The sequence below is a fragment of the Notechis scutatus genome, chromosome 11, assembly GCF_049901735.1.
Source record: "Notechis scutatus isolate UNSWTSFEM ecotype Mainland chromosome 11, rNotScu1.2, whole genome shotgun sequence".
Classification (NCBI taxonomy): domain Eukaryota; kingdom Metazoa; phylum Chordata; class Lepidosauria; order Squamata; family Elapidae; genus Notechis; species Notechis scutatus.
In genome coordinates this window covers 13,505,644-13,530,912 of record NC_142019.1, presented here as the reverse complement: position 1 = coordinate 13,530,912, position 25,269 = coordinate 13,505,644, and the positions used below count along the sequence as shown (strand labels likewise).

Genomic DNA, 25,269 nt, shown 5'->3' with positions numbered 1-25,269 from the left:
TCACTTGACTTGAAGTGTCCAAAGAAATAAATTATATAATAGTAACGTGATTTGATTCATGCAACAGACTTATGACAATATTGCTGAATCTCTAGTACATTGTATGGACCCAGTTTCTGTCTTTTACACTGAGATGACTCTGTGGATGGTAGATCTTCCAGGAACTTGTCCTCTTCCTACAAAACCTTATGACTACAGAGATCCTGAAATATCAAAAACTCTGACTTCTCCTTCCCTAGATTCTGTGGTTATTAGACTTGACCAGACAGGTTCTTCCAGGAAAATCAACTGCTTATATCATAATTCATCCAAGAAGTGAATCTATGGATGTGTTTCTGCACATCTCTGTGTGTTAACATATAGTGTAAACCTAGCACATTGGTCAAATTCTGAAAGACCACCTGTATGGAGAATTAGTGCAGGGAAAGCACCCTAGAGGGAGACCACAGCTACGGTATAAGGATATCTGCAAGAGGGATCTAAAGGCCTTGGGAACATTAGCAGCTGGGAAACCTTGACCTCTGACTGTTCAGCTTGGAGGCTAAAGACGCAGCATGGCCTTCTTCAATTTGAAGAGACACTCGTTCAGCAGGTTGAGACAAAGAGGCAGTCCCAGAACCAGCAAAATCTGGAGACTGGACAGGAGACAGACTGTATCTGTCCTCAGTGTGGAAGGGATTCCCACTCTCGAATTGGCCTTTTTAGCCACACTAGATGCTGTTTAGGGACCTCTTTTCAAAGCACGATAACATTGTCTCTTGAGACTGAAGGATGCCAATGAATGAGCACATTTGAAAGCTCTAAAATGGCTCAGCCTGTAGATAGATGAGCTTTCCTGAGTCTCTTCCTCTTCTCCAATCCCCCCAAAAAAGATAAGCTGTAATTTTCAGGACAGTTAACTTCCTCTGACTCAGGGAAAGGTTGAAGCAGATCCCTCAAAGCTAGATGGATGTGTCCGGTAAGCCACCTTGAGTTGCCATGTGCAGGTAGGCGGCAATATAAATTTTCTACATAAATAAAACAAATTAATAATAAATGTCATGATGGAAGCATGTTGACCAAGATAATGAAGTCCACATAGTTGTGCAGATGTATTGCTAGAGAGAAATAATAAGATCATACCATCTTTTCGGGGGAGTTCAAAAGATAACCTGCTATATTTGAGGGTAAAGAAAATCTCGCTATTTTTCTGTACAGTCACTCCGCGTCTGAAGAGGGCTCGGGTTCTGACTCGGGGAGCCAGTCAGACAGCGAGCAAGGCAGTGATCATGGAAGTGAAACCAACAGCAGCTCCGAGTCTTCGGGAAGTCAATCCGAATCAGAGAGCGGGTCCACAGCATCCAAGTCTCGGCAGACCCCTCCGGAAGCTAAGGAGAAACCAGCATCCAAGAAAGAAAGGATAGCTGATGTCAAAAAAGTACGGCAATGCCTTGCTGAAAGTGGGGATAACGTGGGAGATTGGAAAGTTTGAGGGGTGAAAGGGGTGATAATTTTGCTTGATTGGGACTTGTGTGTCTTCCAAGGATAATGTTTTGAGTGTTGGTTTAAAGCAGGGGTCTCCAACCTTGGCCACTTTAAGCCTGGAGGACTTCAGCTCCCAGAATTCTGGGAGTTGAAGTCCTCCAGGCTTAAAGTGGCCAAGGTTGGAGACCCCTGCTTTAAAGCATTATGACTTCTATCTCAATGCCCCAAGAAAGGTATAATTTAGGAGAAGAGCAGGCAGAGCTATGGGATGTAGTTAAGCACGTCATCAGCTTAGAATCATCACATTCCCACAAATGGTCCAAGTTCAACCCCTCCTGAATTCTATTGATCTGTCGCCAATTTAGTGTTGAACAATTTAGTCTAGATCCTTGTTTACAGGCTTAAATAAATCATCTGTGCTGCAACTTAACAGATGGTCCCCATCCTTTGCACCTGACATCCAACTTGTTCAATCAAGTAGCCCAACCTATATCACTGGAGTCTTCCAGGAGAATATAATAGATGGTTTTCATCTGAGTGCCCTTCGTATCTCTTAATGGAACACAAACGCCAGTGTCAACCCCGAAGCTGGCCTCACTGAAGCCATTTTGAGACTTTAGTGCTGACACACTGGAGAAGAGGGAGGGGGAGGGGAGAATATAGATAGTTGGAGTGTTGTAGTCAAAACAAAATACTTTCTCTTGGGAACCAAGGCCATTCCTCCAGGTGCTCGGAAAGAAGGAACTGGAGTCATGTAGCAACTGAACAGCATCCTGATTGGACCATGTGAAAAAAAAACACTTTTAATTAGGTGAAAACCACAGGAATATTCAGGGTCGGTTTTCACCAGCCTGGGCCAATATGATATATCCAATAAACTTATTCTTTGAGGAATATACTTGCCTCAGAGTTTTGCTTGGTATGGGTATGTTACTTGGATCCCTGACAGACAGCTTGATTTATTTTGCAGATGTGGGAAGAATATCCCGATGTTTATGGGGTGAGACGATCCAACCGTAGCAGACAGGAGCCTTCGCGTTTTACTATAAATGACGAGGTAAGGGGTGAGGAAACCCGTAAAGAGCAAAAGCCATCCTTGGAATGAAAGAGCCCAGTTATTCGGTGGTTATTTGATGTTCGCATTTCGCAGTCCTGAAGCGCTGTTCCTGCGACTGAAGCCAGGTCAAAAGGTGCCCATCGGACCTTCCGTGTGTCCAAATGGGAAATGATATGATCCCCATTGAAGTCTTGGGACAATCAGACCCTGGCGAGATACAAGGAGATGTTGCAGGAACAGCCCTGCTTTGAGACTCTGGAAAGATGGCATGATTAAAAAGCATGCATGATAAAACTGTGCGTGTTTATAGATATATTGTGTTGTTCCTTTGTGTTAAACCTTTTTGCCTCCTTTTTTATATTATAGATGTGATCCTTTCTTGAAATCCATGCATGAGATGAGCTCAGGGGGTTAATTTTTGTTTTCATCTGATGGCTGAGACATCAAAACCCATTTCTTTTCTTCACTTCCATCCAAAACCGTATTACGGGCAGTGTGGTTGGAACTGGCCACCCTTTCTTTGCCGTTTTTGTGAGTGACTGATTCTCCTGCATTTTTTTCTTTTTCTTTCTTTTTTTCTCCCATTTGTGTGCATATTTCCCACCTCCGACCGATGTCCAAAGCAAGTAAGCAAGTTTTCCCTTCTGTTTTTTACAGATGGAGAAAATGAGGCTCAGGAAAGTTCAGAATCAGACTGAAAATGTCAAAGTTGGAAGTCCAAAGGTAGGCACCTAAATTTATATTCGAGCACCTGCAAAATAAGCGGCACCCTCTCCTCCCATTAAGGAGTCCTCTAAAAATGGGTCCATTTATGCTTGGGTGCCTATATATGGATTTAGGTGCCTAGCAGAAGGCACCCAGATTTGAACATTTTGCATCAAAAATAATGATTCTCTTGGCCCTTCCCGTCTTGTCTTCAAATTAAACTGTCTTCGGTCAGGTTGGATTCACCACATTGAAAAAAATTACAGAACAGAAATCTTCAGAGGTTTTTAAATCCTTGTTGTCATTATTATAATTGTTACTATTCTTTTTTCCTTTGGGAAACCGGCGCTTAAGGGACGGTTACGTTTTTTAAATAAACACTTCTGGATCCCAGGCCTGTGTAGGTGCCATTGTAGGAAAGTTCTTGTGAGGTTATCTGAGATAATACAGAAACAGAGACTTGTCTTAGTTTAGGGTAGCCTTTAATCTGCTTCTTTATTCTCAAAGCAACCTGGCATAAGGGACATGCCTGCCAGCTGTGCTACTCAGGCCAGCTCTGCCTTCCATTCTCTCTCTGGTTATTCTCTTCTCTCCCATGATCCTGTGCGATCTTCCATCTTGAACAGTGGTATTGCCCATGGTCTCCTTCATCTTCCAATCTTCCTAGAGATGGGAAAGAACAAGTGGAGCCAACTCTCTCCTCCATGTCTACTATTTGGTCAGAGCTCCATCTGGGCTACCTTGTCCCTATTCTTTCCCCCTCCCAACCAAAACTCCCCTGAAGACTCAGATCCAAGGGGCCATGAATTCTTTTGTCATTAAACAACAGGGTTTTGTTTTCCTTTTTCCAAGCTCTGCAAAATCTCAATGGCCCTCTTTTCTCTCTCACAATGGCCCAGCATGCACTGGGCTGGTGATGTCATACCCACCCACCCCGATCTCCGCTGAGGACCATTAGGGGCTCAGATAAATCCTTTCCAATTTTTTTTTGTTTTACAATATTATGTGGTTTTTGCAAACATTGGATTTGCTGCCTGCTAGATGTTTCTATTGGCAATGCAACAGGCAATGGCTTTATTTGTACCTTATGTGAAAGAAAACAATGTGTATGGTTCACAGCAAACATTGCAATACCACACAATAATGTAAAAATAAAAATAAAAATATTTCCACCTGAAAAGAAAAGGATTGATTACTCTGATGGAAAAAGGAACAGTGCACAACCTTCACTTCAGCAGTGAGGTCTGCTTTAATTAATGGGATCTTACTCATGCAAATTGTAGTCTGTAGATGCTGCTTTGGCTATTTAAGGAATCTAATGAGGGTGCTTCTAGGAATCCTTAACAATTGTTTAATAGTGGACTACTGGGCAATATTTTTCCACTGGTGGATGTATTTTCAAATATATATAACTGCAGCACCTCACACATGTATCCTAGAAAAAAGAGGAGGTCCCTTAACTTCCCTCCAGATGAGTATCCAAAACTACTACTTTCTATTTACTTTTCCACCTTATGATTCCACCTTGCAAAGAAGCTCCTGCTATCTTTTCTGATGTGGCTTTGAGGATAAAAAACATTGTGGCAGGATTGTGCAAAAAAGGGCTACATAAATTTTAAAAAAAACTATGAGGTATATCTCTGTTCCACTGTGACGAGGTTGAGAGTACAAAGAGATCATTTCCTCAACTTCACTGGAGACAATGTGATGTTAAAGGGCAAAGAAGTCAACATCTTAAACCACAGTTTAAGATTGAACTCTTTGTTGAGGTTTGTCTTTGGATTGGTGGCTTATGCTGGTGTGAATGTTTGGATAAGCGAAGCCTAGCAAAGATTGTCTAGAAGGGCCTGAAGGCTCTCCAGAAAACTTCATCAAGTGCACTAAAACTGCCATGGTGCTTCTTCCACTATCTGTGATCACACAATATTTATATTCTGGTTTGTGTGTTTGGGGTTATTGCAGGGTAGGGAGCTGGGCTGGGGAACCAGACAATATCAAAAAGTGAGAATTGAAGGAGGATCAATCACCACAAGAGCTTTTCTGCTCCTATGTTTGAGTTGCTTCAGGGTTCTTCTTTATTGCCCACTGCATCAAGAGACATACATAATTCTCAATCCAAGAACAAGGTTGCAGCTTCCCAGTTGGAGAAGATGTATGCAAGCTTCTGGAGAACTTTATTTTGATGGGATTTCTCCAGCAAGGGACAGAATAGGAAGCTGAACTTACAGTAAAAAACCAAAAACAGGAAGAAGCCCACCAGTCCAAGAAAATTGGATTCACTCTTTGGATGCTTTCCTTGATGGAGGAAAATGTGCAAAAGATGATCTCCATGGTAGGATGAAGGAAGGTTTGGGGGCAGATTCCTCAGTCCTGGAATAGCATGATGTGCAAACGTTACACATAACACCATTTCTTTCTTGTTATGGGTTTGCATTTCCCCAAGCAGATAAATAACAAACCACATTATGGCTACGCTTGGTGTATGAGTGCCTTGCACTGTGTTTTTCTGCCCCTGAAGGACAAGAGATGCTGATGGCCAGGAGGACAGAAAGAGGTCCTCTTCAAAGCTTGTGGGCACCAGAGAGGCAAAGCTTTTGTATAGCTACAAAAGGGATACCATGAGCCCCCATAATTCCATGCCAGCATCTGGCTCCTCTAATGAAGCTCTCATCTGGATCTGTGGAAGATGTGACATCTAGATTGGTGGAGGGTGGGCCAGCGAAATGCAGAGGCTTTGTGACAGGGGGTCTTGTAACAATTTAGGAAAGGATCCGAAGAAGAGTGCTTGAGTGAGCTCTTCAGATATGGAGAGCCAATTACTGTTCTAGAGTTTGGATGCACATTAAGAATTGGGGTTGATTTTCCAAATTTGCAAGAGACACACTTTAACCTTCAAAGTTTCATAAAGATCCTGGAAAGAGACAGATGTGTCCAGCTGCTGACTGCAAAGATCTTCTTATCCTCTTCACCTGTTTCTAATATACTTGGATTCCTGCATCTAACACAGCAGCTCATTTTCTTAACTCTCTTGTCAGCTATAATTTAAATAATGTTGCCCTGTTCTCACAAGGAAAGAAAACTGCTGATGATTCCATTTCCAAGTGTGTTTTTGTCAGTCTCAAGCAGATTTTGTGGCGGATTTTTCTTTGTCTAGCACCAGTAGTCTATCTTTGGAATCTCTTTTACCCTGTTACCTGTGAGAATGGTTACGTTCATGTTGTTATGCAAATCCCACTCTTGACATTCAGGCCTCTGAGCACCCATTTTTTGCACAAAACAAGCTGTCTTATCAATAGGGCAATTTATTACTTAGAGACAAGGTTATCCAGATTTATAGGCATTTAGCTGTTGTGTATAGTTTGTCTTTTTCCTAACTATTGAGTGAACAGAAAGATGTGTTAATAGTTTAATTGTTTAAGAAGATTTAATGAATCTATGTAAGCATAAAGTCATTTTGTATAAAAATTAGGAGATGTCTTTTAAGGGCTTCCTTCCCCTTCTCCTCTTTCTCTGTTTTTCCTTTTTGCACCCACTGCAATTGAGAGACTCAGTGGCTTACCAATTTCATTCAATCAAAAAACAAATAAACCAAAAAAATATTTTAAAAGTATGAAATTGAAATTGCATGATATGAAATTGAAATGAAATTTTAAAAGGGTTCATTCAGCCCTTCCCCATTTTTTTTTTTGTTATTGTTCCTGATCTTTCATAATTTTTGGAATATGTCTCATGATGTGCCTTTGAAAGCCAGGTATGGAAGTCACCTGAACTGACAGAAGAGAATATTTGTAGCTCAGGGTTGAACTGTTGGGTCCTTGGTGCTCTCTGAGCTTGGTTGTTTTCTTGCAGACGTTTCATTACCAAACTAGGTAACATCACCAGTGCACCAAGGACCCCACATTACTGATCCTCCCCTTAAGAGGGAGCCCATGTAGAGGTGAGCAGGATTGTCCCTTCTTGCAACTTGCATCCTCTCTTCTGCAATGCTGGGAAAGCCTTGGGTGTGTGGCTGCTGGCAGTGTTGACTTCTGGTCCTCTTCCTTCTTTTTTTGGGCAGTTCTTTGATACTCTTGGTCCTCAGTTTGGATTTCTTTTTCAAGTACCTTGGCCCACTTGTGTTCACAATGTAACAAGAGTTCTTTAAAAAAAAAAAACCAAGCAAAACAAAACACAGCACCACAGAACTGCTGGGATTGTGGGGCAAAAAGGGTGTTGCCTATTTATTTACTGTGTGGTAGCAAATGTTTCCCTATGGATTGTGTTGGTTTTAAATCTGGGGCACACCCAACACCCTTTATGGATGCCAAGTATCATCATCTTTTAATGAACTTCCTTGTGGGGTGGAGTCTCGATGGAGCTGAGTGTTTATTGGCTAGATGCCCTTCCTATCACCAATGAGGAGTTTTGTTCATCAGATATATTCTCGTTGCGCCCAGAGAGAGAAATACCTTCCTCTACCTAGGATCGAACTCACAGTCTCCTGATTGTGAGGCAAGAGCTCCACCTCTAGGCCACTACACCTCTCATATGGATATCAAGAATATTTGCGAGCAAAATATGTAGCCATCAACCAGCAGCCTCTCTTATTGCTCCTTCCCTCTCTCTCCCTCCTTCTCTGTTTCCGTTCAAGGGGCATAGCGAGTCTGAAAGTGAGAGTCCCAAACGAAGAAGTTCAAGGCAAGTGAGAAAAATGTAAGTTACGAGGACTCTGCCTTGTTTCTGCAACAAATTTAGTTTTCCATTGTTTGAAAGGATTCTCACGTCTGTACGGGTAACCCTCAACTTACAACCCGACATTCCTGTTGCTCAGCGAGGCAGCCGTTGAGTTGAGCTTCGCCCCCACTTTATGACCACGGCGATTCGGTGAATCGCCTCAAGAGTTAAGTTAGTGAAAATGGTTGTTAAGGGAATCTGGCTTCCCCCGTTGACTTTGCTTGTGAGAAGGTCGCAAAAGGGGATCACGTGACCCCGGGGAGACGCGGCAACTTGTCATAAATATGGACCAGTTAAGTGGTGGGATTCAAATATTTTTGCCACCAGTTTGGGGGGGGGGCGTGGCTTGATGGGGACACTTTGCACAGGTGCACACACTTTGTGTGCGCACGTGCACCAAACATGCACTTTGTGCAGGCACAGAGGCGTTCTAACTCGCTTCCTGCATGATCCCGGTCACTTCAGCAGCTGCCGCGTCGCACTCTCCTGTGCCGTGCAAAGCAGCTGCGCTTCAAATTCAGTGGATAAAGGTGAGTATGGGAGCCCAGGCGGGTGGGTGGGCCCAACAGCACAGTGGTGGAGATAACCGGTTCGGTTATGCTTATCGTTGCTCATCGTTGCTACCGGCTCGCCAGAACCGGGCCGAACCGGTAGAATACCACCACTGGTGCCGGGTGTCTAAATTTTGATCACTTGAGTGAGGGGAGACTGTAACACGCGTGTAGGGGGGGAAAAAACCTAGTCACTTTTTTTCAGTGCCGTGGTAACTTCAAGCAGTCACTAAATGAACGGTTGTAAGTTGAGGACTATCTGTACTTGATGGTTATGGAATGTTAGCTGCAACCCTCTCCATCCTGGATTCCGCACGTTGTATTTTCAAAGTATTAGAATAGCTTTCCTCAACCCACCAGGTGGAATTTCTACATCCCGTAATCTCAGAGCCTGATCAGTGGTCATACTGGCTGTGAGGGGGTTGCCGGATTTCAAACAAAGATCCTGGAAAAAGATTGCTGTTCTGTTTATAAAAATAAAAAAAAGGTCAATTTTTTTGTACACTGTTGATCTGGAAGCCACCCTAAAGGAGTTAGATGCAAAAAAAAAAATATATATCATTGTAAATGAGACGAATAAAGAAATAACAGAGGATAGAAGGACCCAAAGGTGCTCTTTTTTTTTTTTTTTTTTTTTTTCAAGAGGCAACTGGGGTTGTTGTTGTTGTTTTGAAGACATTTTGCTTCTCATCCAAGAAGCTTCTTCAGTGAATAGAATTCTTATAAAATAGAATAGAATTCTTTATTAGCCAAGTGTGATTGGACACACAAGGAATTTGTCTTGGTGCAAATGGTCTCAGTGTACATAAAAGAAAAGACACATTCATCAAGAGTCAAGAATCATAAGGTGCAACACTTAATGATAGTCATAGGGTGCAATATCACTGCAGCCCTTAAGCTAGTAACACAGTCATTAAGTGAGTCTAGCTTCCCCATTGACTTTGCTTGTCATATGGTCACAAAAAGGGATCCCATGACCCGTGACAATGCAACTGTTACAAATGTGAACCAGTTGCCAAGTGCCTGAATTTTGGTGACATGGCCGTGGGGATGACTCAACGGTCATGTGAAAAATGGTCAGAAGTTACTTTTTTCAGTGCCATTGTAACCTTGGAAGGGTCAGTAAATGAACTGTTGTGAGTCGAGGACTACACTGTATGGTCTGCCCTTCCTCTTCCAGGAGGGGGCAACTTTAGCAGAACTTGACTGATCTTGTATCCTTAGAAGGGAAACCAACGCAAAACCCCAAAGTTGTTATGCATTTGGCTGGGATATTAAAACTAGAAACAAGGGAGGCAGGGAGCTACTTCTGTAACACTGCCTAGGAAATTACTTGGAGGCCTCTGTGAAGTCTTCATTGAGTTTGACTTGGAGAAATCTTGTCCTTCTCCCAATACGCATTTGTACAATTTACCCTATTATAGAATAGAACAGAATAGAATTCTTTATTGGCCAAGTGTGATTGGACATACAAGGAATTTGTCTTTGGTGCAGGAGCTCTCAGTGTACATAAAGAAAAAATAAAATACATTCATCAAGAATCATAAGATACAATACTTATTGTTAGTCATAGGTTACTAATAAGCAATCAAATCATACTAGGGAACGAATAAAGCAATATAAATTGTAAAGATACAAGCAACATGGTTATAGTCATAAGTGGGAAGAGATAGATAATAGGAAGGATGAGAAGAAGAATAGTAATACAGTCTTACTAAGTAAATTGACAGTGTTGTGGGAGTTAGTTGTTTAGCAGAGTGATGGCATTCAGGGGAAAAACTGTCCTTGTGTCTAGTTGTTCTGGTGTGCAGTGCCCTATAGCATCGTTTTGAGGGTAGAAGTTGAAACAATTTATGTCCAGGATGTGAGGGGTCTGTAGATATTTTCACAGTCCTCTTTTTGACTTGTGCAGTATACAGGTCCTCGATGAAAGGCAGGTTAGTAGTAAAATTTCACACACAAGAGAGAGAAACCTGCATAAAACACACCACACTTGCACGCACACACATATACTGATGTTTGTCCTCTTGTCTTCTGGCAAGATGCTTGATAGATTGGTACAAGAAAGGGACATATTCCTTCCTTTTCTGGAACTCTTCCATGGAGAGGGAAGAGTGGATATTTGCCCCAGCCACCTGCATTTCCTTTCCTAAGAAGAAAACAAAACTCTTCCATCTGCTAAAGGCTATTTCCCCATCACCGGGCTGCTTTAGACCAACATTTCTCAACCTTGGTAGCTTCAGGACACAAGGATTTCAGCTTCCAGAAAACTCCCAGCCAGCTTGTGAAGTCCACACATCTTCAAGGTGCCAAAGTTGAGAAGTTCCTCGGATGACTGATGTGGCTTGTGGACTCTCCTCTCCTAATAGCCTCAGTCTTAGTGGAAACTACAATGGTACCCTAGCTATGAGACACCTCATGGTTCTTTTTGTACTTAAAAGAACATTCCATTGCCAGGAGTATTAATTAGGGGGCCTTTTGAGTAACTCAGATTGTGGGAATGTAGTTGAACTTTTTGCTTTTGTTACTGTTAATTGAACAGATATCATTGATAATAACAGAGCTAAGTGGGGGCTTTCTCAATGGTGCTTTGGAGCTCTTTAAAGCAGCCTTGTCCTTTCTTGAAATCGCAGGTTGCCACAAAGGGCAGCCGCATCATCTCGAAGAAAGATGCAGCTACTTTAAGGAGGTTGGGCATTCTTTATGAATGTATTTCTGCACAGCCCTAGTTAATAACTTAATTGTCTTAACATTAGATGAATATTCTGCGTACCTAAAGGCTTCCTTATGTTTTTTTGGGGGGAGGGGGCATTAGTTGGCATGTAAAAGCAACCATAATCGTGGAGCATAATGATGTTCATGACACATTCCTTATCAACTTTTATAGACACAGAGGTAAATGGAAAAGGGAGGGATCTAGGGATGATGATGAAGATGATGTTGAAGATCAAGGCTCCAGTGGAGAGAGTGAACAAGAAGTGAAGCAAGTGAGGTCCAGAAGACTTAGTTCAAGAAGGTAAGAAAACGGGTGCTGCCTTCCTTGCAGTTCCTCTTATTTTCCCCCACTCTAGACCTTGTCCTTCCATCCTTTCATTGTGAGTCAGTATTCTGAGTGCAATGTTGGAAGCTTTGCCTAGTGGGAAGACAGAAGAATGGGCAAAAGTTTCTAGGACGGAGCAAGAGTTAAAGAAGATGACCTTGGTTGAAATATGCAGGAATCACTGCCTAGCAAAAAGTGTGGAAACTTTTTTTTTTTAAAGTACAAAACAGTGAGATAGAATTTGGAAGTGGCTGAGGTATAGACTTCCTGAATTCACTGGAGTATAAGAAGGAGGAGAGGGTCCAGCACCATCAGACCTGTAATATTCTGTTATTAGAGCCAGTCTCAATAACTGGCTCAGAAGTTAAAGATGCTGTGATTGTCAGTTGGAAAGCTGGCAGCCCAGGTTTGAGACCCCAGCACTGCACAATCAGGGTGAGTTCCCTTTATTTGCCCAGCTCCTGCTAACCTAGCAGTTTGAAAGCAAGCAAATGCAAGTAGATTAATAGGTACCACTTCGGTGGGAAAGTAACAGCATTCTGTGCGCCTTTGGCATATAGCCATGCTGGCTACATGATGATGGAAATGTGGACAATGCTGGCTCCCTCAGCTAAGAAATGGAGATGAGCATCACCCCCTAGAGCAGGGGTGGGCAAACTATGGCCCGCGGGCCACATCCGGCCCGTTGGTCTTTTTAATCCGGCCCGCCGAAGATTGGTACAGAATGTGCCAATGATGTGAATGATTTAATGTGAATGATTGAATGATTGCATTCATTTGATTTTGACTTGTAATGACAGGCATTTCGACACCAGGTGGCGGCCCTTCTGTCAAATTTTAAAAGTCAATGAGGCCCCTGAGCCAAAAAGTTTGCCCACCTCTGCCCTAGAGTCAGACATGACTGAACAGAAGAAGCCTAATTATAATAAGTAGACTTCTATGGTGTTGATTTTCTTCTTTGGTGGTGTTGATTTCCTGGTCTGGTGTTGAAGAATGCTCAACTGCTATTACAACCACTGAGCTGTGGTGGTGCAGTGGTTAGAATGCAGTATTGCAGGCTAATTCTGCTGACTGCCAGCAGTTTGACCCTGACTGGCTCAAGCCTTCCATCTTTCCGAGGTTGATAAAATGAGGACCCAGATTGTTGGGGGCAAGATGCTGACTCTGTAAACTGCTTAGAGAGGGCTGTAAAGAACTGTGAAGCAGTATATAAGTCTTAAGTGCTATTGCTACTTCCACTATTACTACTATTGTATCATTGTTTCATTTCAGAGCAGCGACCAAATCCATCCCAAAAAGGAGCAGCAAACCGCAACGGCCGAAGAGGCGGAGGAAAACCGAATCATCAGAGGAAGAGGAGGAGGAGGAGGAGGATGAGACTCCCAAAAGGCAAACTAAGCGCCGAGCAGCCAAAAATGTCAGGTAGTGGCAGAAAAACCTAGAAGCTGGGTTCACACACCCTCAGCCAACATGGGGTGGTTTGTTTGTCAGAACCCAGCCATCATACATCACATGAACTAACCTGATTATGCCTTAAATTAATATGTGAGCCTATGTCATTATGGTTTATTTAACCAAGCCATCAATGAGCAAACCATAGCTTACCTTAGTATGTCAACCCAGATTATGCAATGTCCTGGAGCTGGCTGGAGAATTCTGAGAATCGAAGTCCATTCATCTTTAAATTGCCAAGGTTGAAAAGTACTGATCTAATCCAATCCTCTACAATGGGCAGGAAAGCCAATTAAACCATCCATGAGAAGTTGTTGTTCGCTTTCAGTTGAATCCACAACTTCGCTAGACTATTCCACTGTTATGCCATCTTACCACCAAGAATTTTGCCTTTGAGCCAAGAGAGGCTTGGAGATGTTAAAGTCAGGTAGTGACTTTATCTTGTGAATAACATTTCTTTGGCTTATTGTTTCCCAGTCTTAGCCATTTCCAGATGGGTGGACTTCAAATCCCAGAACTCCAGTGTTAAAATAGCTATTGGTGACACATCTTGAAGTCCACCTATCTGGAGGTTGTAACGGTTGGGAGGGGGGAACCCGCTCTTATTTACATGGTGAACCCATTCGGCAGAAGGATAACCCTGAACTGTCCTTGTGCACGGTCTTGTACACAGTTACAAGGAAGACGATGACTTTGAGACCGATTCAGACGACTTGATTGAGATGACAGGTGAAGGGGCAGAGGAGCAGCAAAATAACAGCGAAACCATTGAGAAAGTGCTGGAGAAGAGAATAGGCAAGAAAGGAGGTGAGTGCAAGAAGAAGCATGGTATAAGCATGGTATATAAAATCATACATTGCAATGTCCTACCTGTCAATGAATACTTCAGCTTCAACCATAACAACACAAGAGCACACAATAGATACAAACTCAATGTTAACCGCACCAAACTTGATTGCAGGAAATACGACTTCAGCAATAGAGTGGTCAATGTCTGGAATACTCTACCCGACTCTGTAGTTTCTTCCCCAAACCCCAAAAACTTTAACCTTAGACTGTCTACTATTGACCTCACCCCTTTCCTAAGAGGTCTGTAGGGGGCGTGCATAAGCGCACCAACGTGCCTACCGTCCCTGTCCTATTGTTTCTCTTATTCTTCTTTTATTTTTCTTATATGTACCCATTTCATGTATTCACAACTATGTATACACTTATACTTATTATCTTGTAAACAATTGGCAAATCAAATCAATCAATAAATAAATAAAAATAAATAAAGATATTCCTCGGATTCAGTTATTCCTAGCCATGGTCCTAGGCACCCAGTTAAAAGCAGCTTTCTCCAAGTTGGATCCTTCCAGCCATAACACCTTTGCTTCTAGAATGCCTGACTCTGCAAACACAGCTTGCAAACGGGTCTTTGGTGCTCTCTGAGCTTGGTTCTTTTCTTGTAGACGTTTCATTACTCAAACTAGTAATGAGCGTTTCTCAATTGGGGTAAGGAAACGTCTGCAAGGAAACCGCCAAGCTCAGAGGGAACCAAGGACCTCACAGTCATTGTCCTCCTCCTCCTCCTCCTCCTCCACTACAAGCCTCCCTCCCAGCACTGATGATGTTAATGAAATGTCTGCAAGAAAAACCACCAAGCTCAGATAGCACCAAGGACCCCTCATCTCAGCTCTGAACTACAAATATTCTCCTTTATTGGTACAGCTTGTAAAATTTGTGAGTTAGGGGCATATTATATTTGGAGATTTCATCTTAGGGATGACTGCTTTATCGCAGCACACAAGGCTTTGTAAAACTAGCTTTGTATTGCAAAAGGGAAGGTTCCCTTGAACAAGGCAAACTGATTATTATTTTTTTTACTTTATAAAGACCTCTGAGTGCAGACTAAATCGAGGGTAGAGTGGGAGAGCTTTGCCAGTATAATAATGCCATTAGGTCTGTAGACTTTACCATGACACCCAATTGATCATTTAAGCCAATTCTCTGAACAGGACTTTTAAGGGTTGAAAAGGACCTGGCTTTTTCGTTCTGGGATAGGCCTATTTGGGAAAGCTCCCAGAGCCATGGAGAAGTGCAACAAAAACTGAGAGCAAAAACAATAGCAGTAGCACTTAGACTTATAAACCGCTTCACAGCGCTTTCCAGGCCTCTCTAAGCAGTTTACAGAATCAGCAAATTGCCCCCCAACAGTCTGGCTTCTCATTTTATAGCCCTAGGAAGGATGGAAGGCTGAGTCAACCTTGAACCGGTGAGAATCAAACTGCTGGCAGTCGGCAGTCGGCAGAAATAGCCTGCAGTTCCACATTCTAACCACTGTGCCACCACGACTCTCACAGTCAAAAGTAGAACATTTTCAAGGAGTGCTAAGTGCTGGCCCACTTTTTAGTAGGGGAAATGAAATAGAATTGTTTAGAAGTGAGCGCAGCTAAACTTATGGAAACCCTCCAGGGGGGCAAAGGGCCCAAGACCATTTTGCAAAATTTGACCTACTTTCACTTCTGTTCTTTCGGCAGCCACTGGGGCCTCCACCACTGTCTACTCAATGGAAGCCAACGGTGATCCCAGTGCCGATTTTGACCCAGAAAAGGAGGAAGGGGAAGTGCAGTACTTGGTTAAATGGAAAGGTTGGTCATACATCCACAGCACATGGGAAAGCGAGGACTCCTTGCAGCAGCAGAAAGTGAAAGGCATCAAGAAGCTGGAGAACTTCAAGAAGAAAGAAGAAGACATCAACAGTTGGTAGGCTTTTCTTTCTTCTGGCCTGCTAAGAACGTGGATTAAAATTATGGGCTTCCTATATGGAAAATGAGAGTTCCTAGATTGTGATGACCTGGGGCATGGCACAAAGGCAACACAGTTACATAAATAAGAAAAGTCCCTTTAATACCTCCAACTTTGCCCCCAATGTCCAGTTACCTTCAGCTGGGGAAAAAAACTCTCCCAAGAACAGCCTTTAAATGGAGGAAATTCAGTCCGAAAACAAAGTACATACAAATTGTAAATAAAAATCCACACAAACCACGCTGCAGCAATTAACTGGACAGGGCAGGATAAGGAATTGCAGACTTCAAAGGCCAACAAAACACACAGAGTTTGGAAGATGCTAGGAACCCAGATAAGCCTCGACAATAACAGATAACTCACAATCAGCTCCCAACAGCTCACTGCGCACAGCTTCCCTTTTTAAACACTGTGTTCCCAAACTGCAGCTAATGAAGGGGATCAAGGCTCTTTCCTCCCCCGTAAGCCACTCAACTCACATTGCTCCCTTCTCCATTCCTCTCTGCGTGCCCTAGGATGAAGAGAGAGTGGGCCTGGGTCTTCCTCTGAATTCCCTCTCCCTTGCTCTACCTCTCCCCTGCTCTGCCCAGCCGGGCTTTGCCCTTCCCCAATTTCTTCCATAGCCAACGGAGCCACATTCCCACTCTCTGTCAGCTGCTCGGCCTCCCCCTCTGAATCAGATTCCGACAGGGGCATGACATAGATTGATCTGTGCTTCCCGAGCTTTTTTTTTATTATTGTGGCTCAAGAAGCATTTTGAACCCATCTGATTACGAGTAGTCTTCAACGTACGACCACAATTGAGCCCAAAATGTATGTTGCTAAGTGAGACCTTTGTTAAGTGAGTTTTGCCCCCCCTTTTGACTTTTCTTGCCACACTTGTTAAGTGAATCATGGCAGGAGTTGTTAGCTTCATGTTTGTTAAGTGAATGGTTTACCCATTGACTTTGCTGGTCAGAAAGTCACAAAAGGGGATCACATAATCCCAGGACACTGGGACCATCCTAAATCTGAGCCAGTTGCCCAACTGTTTTGATTCATGTGACTGGCCATGAGGATGATACAAACAGTCGTAAGTGTGAAAAATGGTTGTAGGTCACTTTTTTTTAAGTGATGTTGTAGCTTTGAATGGTCATTACATGAACAGTTGTAAATTGTGGACTACCTGTATTAAAAACTGATGGATCCCCACCAGATTAGATAGAAACACTCCAATGAGATGGATTTAAAACAAAAAGACCTCTCAAGTTTGTTGCAAAAAATACTGCCTGCAGACCCTGAACACTCCAAGATAAGTAAATGGTGTCTTTCCCATATTGTTAGAAATTGGCTAAACCTGTTGCACAGTTTCATGTCTGAAAGGGGTTAAGTCTTTGTGTCTCTGTAGTACTCAGGATCCTGATTTCTGCTCCTAAAGTGGACATTTGGAAACTAGATTTTTCTAGGTTGCCAAGTATAGAGAAGCCTTTCCTATGTGGAGTCAAGTGGCTTTGAAACTGGCTGCAACCACTTTTTCAGATAACATCCACAAAGTTTTATATGGCTATTCCACCTGGCCTCAATTCCAGAAAATTCCAGTCATTTTTACTTTTCTAAAAACTAGTTTTTGAACTTTTTTTTAAAGTCCTATCTTTTCAGTGAACATCAAGACACTCATATTTTGTAAACAATTTAAGAAAGCTGAATTTTCATAAGAGGGTTCATGAGCCCCACTTCCAAAAGTTTGGTGCAATAGTAAGAGCAGAATAGTTTTTAACACGCTGGTTGCAAAAAAAAAACACCACCTGATTTGTTCTTTTTATTTTTATACCCAGGTTGGAAAAGGTCACCCCAGAAGACGTAGAGTATTTCAACTGCCAACAGGAACTGGCAGCTGAGTTGAACAAACAGTACCAGATTGTGGAAAGAGTGATTGGTGAGTTTGGGGTCAAAAAAGAATCAGGCCATCGGGGCTGAAGCAGAAATACATCCCACATGTTTCTGGTTGAACCCTTCTGTCAACTTTCCCAACTTGGTCAATGGAAAAGAAAGACTCCTGGCCCCCTGATTAGCCCAAATATACTTTACTAAAAGCCAAAGTGGTTACGGAAGAGGCAAAGCTGGATCTGAGATTTCCACGCGCAAAAAAATATAGTTAACTTTCCCTGGTTCCTGGCCAACCCCCCTGTTTAAGAGCCTTGGTGGCGCAGTGGTTAGAGTGCAGTACCGCAAGCTACTTCTGCTGTAGCCGGCTACCTGCCATTTGGCAGATCGAATCTCACCAGGTTCAAGGTTGATTCAGCCTTCCATCCTTCCGAGGTGGGTAAAATGAGGACCCAGAGTGTTGGGGGCAATAGGCTGATTCTGTAAACTGCTTAGAGAGGGATGTAAAGCACCGTAAAGCAGTATATAACTGCTATTGCTATTATCAGTCATTGTCCAATTAAGTATTAACAAATTGTTTGGGAAACGGAGCCTGTCCGCATTCTTTTAGTGTAACCTTAAGATGGCTGGTGCTTCCCACAGGATGGCTTGGTTTTGATTCCTCCTGATTCCCTTCCTGCATCCCTACCCCCATTGCCCCCTCCCCCCATTATTAAAGTCAGGCTGTCAGCTTGCGATGTGTTAGCTCAGCAGAACGACAGCCACGGCCCCTTCATCTATATTTTGGGAAGACATGTCTTGTATGGCTGAAAACAAAGGGCATTTAAGGCTTCTGAAGCTGATGGGATTTTCTTTTAGAATAGAATAGCAGAGTTGGAAGGGACCTTGGAGGTCTTCTAGTCCAACCCCATGCCTAGGCAGGAGATCCTACACCACTTCAGACAAATGGTTATCCAACATCTTTTTAAAAACTTTCAGTGTTGGAGCATTCACCACTTCTGGAGGCAAGTTGTTGCACTGATTAATTGTTCTAATTGTCAGGAAATTTCTCCTTAGTTCTTCTCTCCTTGATTAGTTTCCACCCATTGCTTCTTGTCCTGACCTCAGGTGCTTTGGAGAATAGCTTGACTCCCTCTTCTTTGGGACAGCCCCTGAGATATTGGAACACTGCTGTCCTGTCTCCTCTAGTCTTTCTTTTCATTAGACTGGACATATCCAGTTCCTGCAACCTTTCTTCATATGTTTTAGTCTTCAGTCCCCTAATCATCCTTGCTGCTCTTCTCTGAACTCTATCCAGAATCTCAACATCTTTTTTACATTGTGGTGGCCAAAACTTTTGAAAGATTTTTTTTTTCCGAGAATGAATGAAAGCAGGAGAAAAAACCCCCCAGAAAGGGAGTCCTTGACTTACAACCTTTCACTGAGTCATATTTATGATGGTTGCAGCATCCCAGGGTCACGTGGCATTTTGTGACCTTCTGACCAGCAAAGTCAATGGGGAAGCCAGATTCACTTAACGGCTGTATTCTGCAGTGATTCACTTTACACCTATGGCAAGAAAGCTTGTAAAATGTAAACAGAATTCAATTAACACCTGTCTTATCAATGTAAATTAGAAGCTCAGTTGTGGTCAGAAGTCAAGAACTGCCTGTAGGCAATCTTGTTGGCATTGTGGGCATATTGAGAATTATAAAAAAGGGCCACCCTGGAAGTTTGGTAGACTAATTGTAATGTGGCACTTAAAATGTGTGGTTCCAGTCCTGGCCATTCACCTGGAGAGATGGGCACCCATAACAAACCACAACAACAAGCAACCAATGCAGTTGCGTACTTGTATCATGACATCTGAGCATTGTTTGCATAATAACAGGATGCATCCACCTTGCCCGATGGCATCTGCCACTCGTGCTGGTTTTCCTGCTGCTATTTTGGGGTTTCCTGGGCAGCTGACTGCACTTTTAAGAAAAGACCAGCCACCGCTTGTAATTTTCTAAGAACACCTCGGGGCCCAGAGCCATTCTTGAAAACACATTAAAACTTGTAATTTGCTCTGCAGCACATTCCCTTCTCTTTTAAAAAGTGTTTCCTTAAAAAACTGGCTTAACAAGATTAGCTCCAGGGATGCAGAGAGCTTGCTAGGTATTGGCAACTCCCAAATATTGTGAGAGTTGTAGTCTTCCACGTCAGGATATGTGGTCAAAACTTTACAAGTTCTGAGAAGGAACAGTTTTGACTGTCTACTGAGATCCGTTAGGACTACAATTCCCATAAACCCAGGCTAGCAGCTTAATAGACACCTGGCAATGAGAGTATCCAGTGCTAAAGATTAACCTAAGGCAGTTTATCTAATTTAGGCAAAAATCCTAAATTTGTTCCAGAGGTAGCTAAGATTTAGTTACGTTTAAAAAGATATGCTTAATACATGCTTCCTGGAAACACCTTTCCTTATTCATATCTTTACAAAAAGCACTCACGAATTGTCGTGTCTTTTTTTGTGTGTTCCTTTTACAACCAATTGCATCGAAACTTTTGAGTTTTGTTTTGAGAACGCTGAAATGTTTCAGGGTAAATCACATTCTTTCTCGGGGTACACGGCCTTGGGGGCTGGCACCAACTGGTTCCGAGCTCTCCTGCTCTTCATGGAGCTGTCATTCCCATTTCCCGATTCCCCATCACGTACACCTGTTGGTTGATTGTGTCAGAATTCCAAGTAATGCATCCATAGAAAGCAGGACTCTCAGGCAGGCAAAGTCCTCAAAGAACAATTTTATTGGATACATCATATTGGCCCAACTGGTGAAAGCAAAGTTCCTGCGGCTTTCACTTAATTAAAAGTTTCCCCTTTCCCCCAAGTCACTGGTCATTGGTGCTGGCTGGTTGCTTGGTTACTTCACTATTTCTCTGGCCATCCACCTGTGAGAATGTCCTTGGTTCCCACAGGAAGACTTTATTGCGTGGCTACATAACCCCATCTAACTATTTCTCCCCTCACTCTGTTGTGTGGCAACCCTGAAGCCTCCAAGATGGCCTCAGCCGGATCCACTTCTGGGTTGACAGATTGCCCGTTTGTTCCCCCTCCCATGTCCCTCCCCTCCCTCCTAGCCTTTAATGGCAGGATGCCAGCAAGGTGCCAAGCTGAAGATGGCAGGCCTGACCCAGTCAATCTCCCCTTTCAGGGTTATTTTTGTGGGGAAATTAGGATGGAAGAAGAAGCATTAGATACGTTTGCCGCCTTGAATTAATTGTTATACAAAAATATAATAAAAGCAACGTATTGATTAAATGATTAATTTAATCATTACAGTTATGAATGTTGTTTTCTCGTTTCATGCGCAGCGGTGAAAACAAACAAATCGCCAAATCCTGGAACTGAATTTCCAGGTAAGGTGACTCGTTTTGCTGATTTACGTGCTTTTGTTTAATTATACGGATTGGTAGAGATGTCTGATTGCAATACTCAGTCACGTATTTTACTCAAATATCCATGGGTAGGATATTTCCGTCATGCCCATTGAGGATATGGCAGGGCTCTTATCATGTATTTCTTCATCCCTCCCCACTCTGCCCCCTGCCCCAAAATTTGCAGTTCACAACCGCAAGTCCTCCTCCAATGAGCCAGAGTACCTTTGCAAGTGGATGGGACTTCCCTACGCAGAATGTAGCTGGGAAGATGAAGCTCTGATCAGCAAAAAATTCCAGTACTGTATTGATAGCTTCAACAATAGGAACAACTCCAAAGCCATGCCTACTCGGGACTGCAAGGTTAGTCTAATGGAAAAACAGAGTTGGAAGGGACCTTGGAGGTCTTCTAGTCCAACCCCCCCCCCCCGCTTAGGCAGGAAGCCCTATAGCATTTCAGACAAATGGTTATCCACTTTCTTCTTTAAAACCTCCAGTGTTGGAGCATTTACAACTTCTGGAGGCAGGCTGTTCCACTGATTAATTATTGTAACTGCTAAGGATATCCCTGCTTACTTCTAAGTTGGTTCTCTCCCTGCTTAGTTTCCATCCATTGTTTCTTGTCTTGCTTTCAGGTGGTTTGGAGAATAAGTTGACTCCCTCCTCTTTATGGCAACCCCTTAGATTGCTCTTCCCATTTTGGCCTCTGTGTAAAGTGAATTGAATTGTTTATTTAGCCAAGTGTGATTAGACACACGAGGAATTTGTCTCCGTTGCAGAAACACTTGGTGTACGTTCAAAGCAACAGAATCATCATCATCATCCTAATGATACCGATAAGAAGATATTAAGAAGGATTAAATAATAATACTACCGCCATACTACATGAATAAAGACATTAGACCACCCTGTGAGAATTAGGTGTTCAGCAGAGTCAGAGCACAAGGGAAAAAAGAACTAGTTCTCCCATTACTTATATTCTCCTCTTGGTCAGGGGGCGGCGCTGCTTCCCCAAAATACAGAGTTCACAGCAATTGAGGCATATAGCAGCTGCATGATTGGAAAAAAAAAACCCCAAAAAACGCAGTACTGAATGCAAATTAAGGGTTTTTTTCCTCTCCTAGATGATTTATCTTTGAAATAGTGTTCTGACATCAAGTCATGAAGGCAGATCAGTGTTTTTTGTGCCCAATTTTCCATGCTGGAGAGAGATTCTTTTAAATTCAGGACCTTACTCCATTAAAATAAATATTGTGCTTTTTAGAAGGAAAATTAGCTTCCGTTTGCAGATTCTCCCTCCCTTGCTCCATATCATAAAGTTCTATGTTCTTGCAAACTAAAGATGGGGTAGTTTGGCCATGTGTTGTATATTTACAAGGTTTACAATACTGTGCAAAAGTCCTGGGCCACTTTTAGACTTCTTGTTGTAGCAATCATATAATGACCATATAGAAGCATGTCTCAGTCTCCTTAAAAGAATACAACCAGATAACACAGGTCGGTTGCATGCAACTGTTGATTTACAACACTTCACTTAGTGACTGTTTGAAGTTACAATGGCACTGTGGTCATAAATTGAGGGCCAGCTGTAATTCTCCAGAGCAGCAGCAGGTCTGTGAAGCTGGGAGAATGATGGATGTCTTTCTCTTAGGTGCTGAAGCAAAGGCCTCGTTTTGTGGCCTTGAAGAACCAACCTTCCTACATTGGTGGGGAGAATCTGGAACTCCGTGACTATCAGCTGGAGGGCTTGAATTGGTTGGCTCATTCCTGGTGCAAGTAAGTGAGGGCAGGTGCTTCTTATCCCTGCTCCAAAAAACATAGTCCAGAAAGAGATTTTTGATGCTCCTCCCTTGATCTGAAGCGGTGTCTCTTACCAATGGGCTCAGGTGGTTATTTCTATATTTAGCATATGACGTATCATCCATGGATTTGCAACATATATGAACATTTCACCCTAGTTGGAAGGGACCTTGAAGGTCTTCTAGTCCATCCCTTTGCTCAGGCAGGAAAACCCTGTACCATTTCAGACAAATGGTTGTTCAATCTATTCTTGTAAAACCTTTAATACTGGAGTGCCTACAACTTTTGGGAGGCAAGTAGGTTAATAAAACACAATATAATATAAATACTAAAAATGTCCACATTCAGATATCAATGTCTTCTCTACGCCATCTAACCATTGAGGTGCAGCATCATTTATATGAAAACAAATCGGATACTGGAACGATATATGCCCTCAGTTTACCTCTGATCATGATGCAACACCTACAGTTTGGTGTGGGACTCCCCAGTCACACTAAGGGGAGGATACAGAGCCCCATCTTATGCAATGAGTCCTGGCAGGCACCGTGTGAGGTGCATATCATTTTCAGAATTGTGTGAAGGTAGTTTACCTCCTCATGGTGCACCCTGGGATGACGTGACAGCATGAACTAAATGAACTAGCAACTGTTGGCAGCCAGACTACTCCGTAGACTTTCCTGGCTCTCAAAATAAATGGACACAAAAACAAAAAATGACTTTTTTAGGTCCAAATGACAAGAAAGACTGAGAGTAGAGTAGCACAGAATTAGAATAGGATAGAAATAAGAATAGGAAATGGAATAGGAATAGGATAGGATAGAGTAGAATAGGTTTTTTTTTTATTGGCCAAATGTGATTGCACACACAAGGAATTTGTCTCTGGTGCATTAGTTCACAGTGTTCATATAAACAGCAAATAATAGGTCCTGAGTTATAAATCATAATTACAATCATTAATCACAAATTACAAACAACAATTGATAAAATCATAAGAAACCAATAGGAGAAGATAGTAGGAAAGACAAGAAGATGAGAAAAGATGAGAAGTGAGACAGTGTTGTGGGGAATTTCCAGCAGAGTGATGGCACAAGAAGGGGGGAAAAAACTATCTTTATGTCTGGTTGTTTTGGCATGCAATGCTCTATAGCGGTGTCCTGAGGGGAGAAGTTGAAATAGTTTATGTCCAGGATGTCAGGGGGTCTGTAAATATTTTCTCAACCCTCTTTCTGGTTCATGCGGGAAACAGATCCTCAATGGAAGGCATTGGGGAATATCTGTCTGCCTCCAGATGTTCTCCAGAATTGAAAGGGAGAAGGAAAAAGGGAGCTCATTGACATGACTATGCTGGCTTGACCCCTTTCCTTGTCTGCTTCCTCAGGAACAACAGTGTCATCCTGGCGGACGAGATGGGCTTGGGGAAGACCATCCAGACCATTTCTTTCCTCTGCTACCTCTTCTACCAGCACCAGCTCTATGGCCCCTTTATGATTGTGGTGCCTTTGTCAACCCTAACCTCATGGCAGAGGGAGTTTGAGATCTGGGCCCCTGAGGTCAACGTGGTTGTGTACATTGGAGATCAGCTGAGCAGGAATGCTGTGCGTAAACTAGCATCGAGGAAGGGGTTGAATGGGACTAGGACAACACATTTCTCTTTTTCTACAGCTCTGTGGGGTGAGCTACAGGGTGTACGACACAGAAATGAAAGTGCCATTATTGGGAGACAGTGATAGTAAGAAAAGCAAGGCATGATCTGAAATTCCCGCTCAAAACTGTTAGGTTAAAAGTTGTAGAAACCCCTCCTTTGGCCAGTCCAGAGGTGAGCCAATCCAGAGGTGCAATGTTGTTATGAGAACCTCAAGCTGAGAAGGTGATAAGCTGTTCTCAGACGCCATTTGCTCGGTTCCTCGGAGCTGAGACAAGATGGCCACAGGCTATTCCCTCCCCCCTCACATTCCCAGGAAGGTACTGCAAAGTAAAGGAAAGACCAGAAATAGGAAAAAGTTGTAAACTGGCATTCAGGCCTTCCCTATCAGAATGGCAGCATCCCGTTGGGGATCTATGGGGACCTGGCATGCTGCCCCCCCTAGAAGAAAGAGAACACCTGGAAGATAAAAGAGAAGAGAAATATAAACGATTAGTTAGGTTTATCTGAGTATTGGGCATGGAAATGCTTCAGCAACCTAGAGGCCATCTTCTCACGTGTTGGGTAGCTGGCATGCAGAACCGTGCCCAAATGGATAGCTGGCATGCAGAACCGTGCCCAAATTTGCCTGGATGCTTAGATCCATTATTTGTTTAACCCTGTTGAATAGATTATAGCTGACAGCTTTCCCAGGACAGGATAAGAGCCATTATGGTGCGGTGTTAGGATGCAGTATTGCAGGCTAATTCTGCCGACTGCCAGCAGTTCGATCCTGACGGGCTCAAAGTTG

At 42.9% G+C, this 25,269-nt stretch overlaps 1 protein-coding gene across 7 annotated transcripts in view; it reads left to right on the top strand.

Moving 5' to 3' along the window:
* The window catches only part of LOC113428496 (ATP-dependent chromatin remodeler CHD2-like), a 91,468-nt gene that overhangs the window by 27,222 nt on the left and 38,977 nt on the right, over nucleotides 1–25,269 (top strand). For 5 of the 7 annotated variants that reach the window (XM_087972821.1, XM_087972819.1, XM_087972818.1 and 2 more), the window contains exons 7-18: nucleotides 1,198–1,417; nucleotides 2,435–2,521; nucleotides 7,857–7,918; nucleotides 11,378–11,506; nucleotides 12,803–12,952; nucleotides 13,656–13,789; nucleotides 15,505–15,730; nucleotides 17,587–17,687; nucleotides 20,972–21,016; nucleotides 21,222–21,397; nucleotides 22,686–22,810; nucleotides 24,216–24,432. In XM_087972821.1, coding sequence (XP_087828947.1) covers nucleotides 1,198–1,417; nucleotides 2,435–2,521; nucleotides 7,857–7,918; nucleotides 11,378–11,506; nucleotides 12,803–12,952; nucleotides 13,656–13,789; nucleotides 15,505–15,730; nucleotides 17,587–17,687; nucleotides 20,972–21,016; nucleotides 21,222–21,397; nucleotides 22,686–22,810; nucleotides 24,216–24,432 — 1,672 coding nt within the window. Of the gene's footprint in view, nucleotides 1–1,197; nucleotides 1,418–2,434; nucleotides 2,522–7,856; nucleotides 7,919–11,377; nucleotides 11,507–12,802; nucleotides 12,953–13,655; nucleotides 13,790–15,504; nucleotides 15,731–17,586; nucleotides 17,688–20,971; nucleotides 21,017–21,221; nucleotides 21,398–22,685; nucleotides 22,811–24,215; nucleotides 24,433–25,269 lie in introns of those variants that run through there. The other 2 variants (XM_087972820.1, XM_087972822.1) reach the window with 2 other exon arrangements.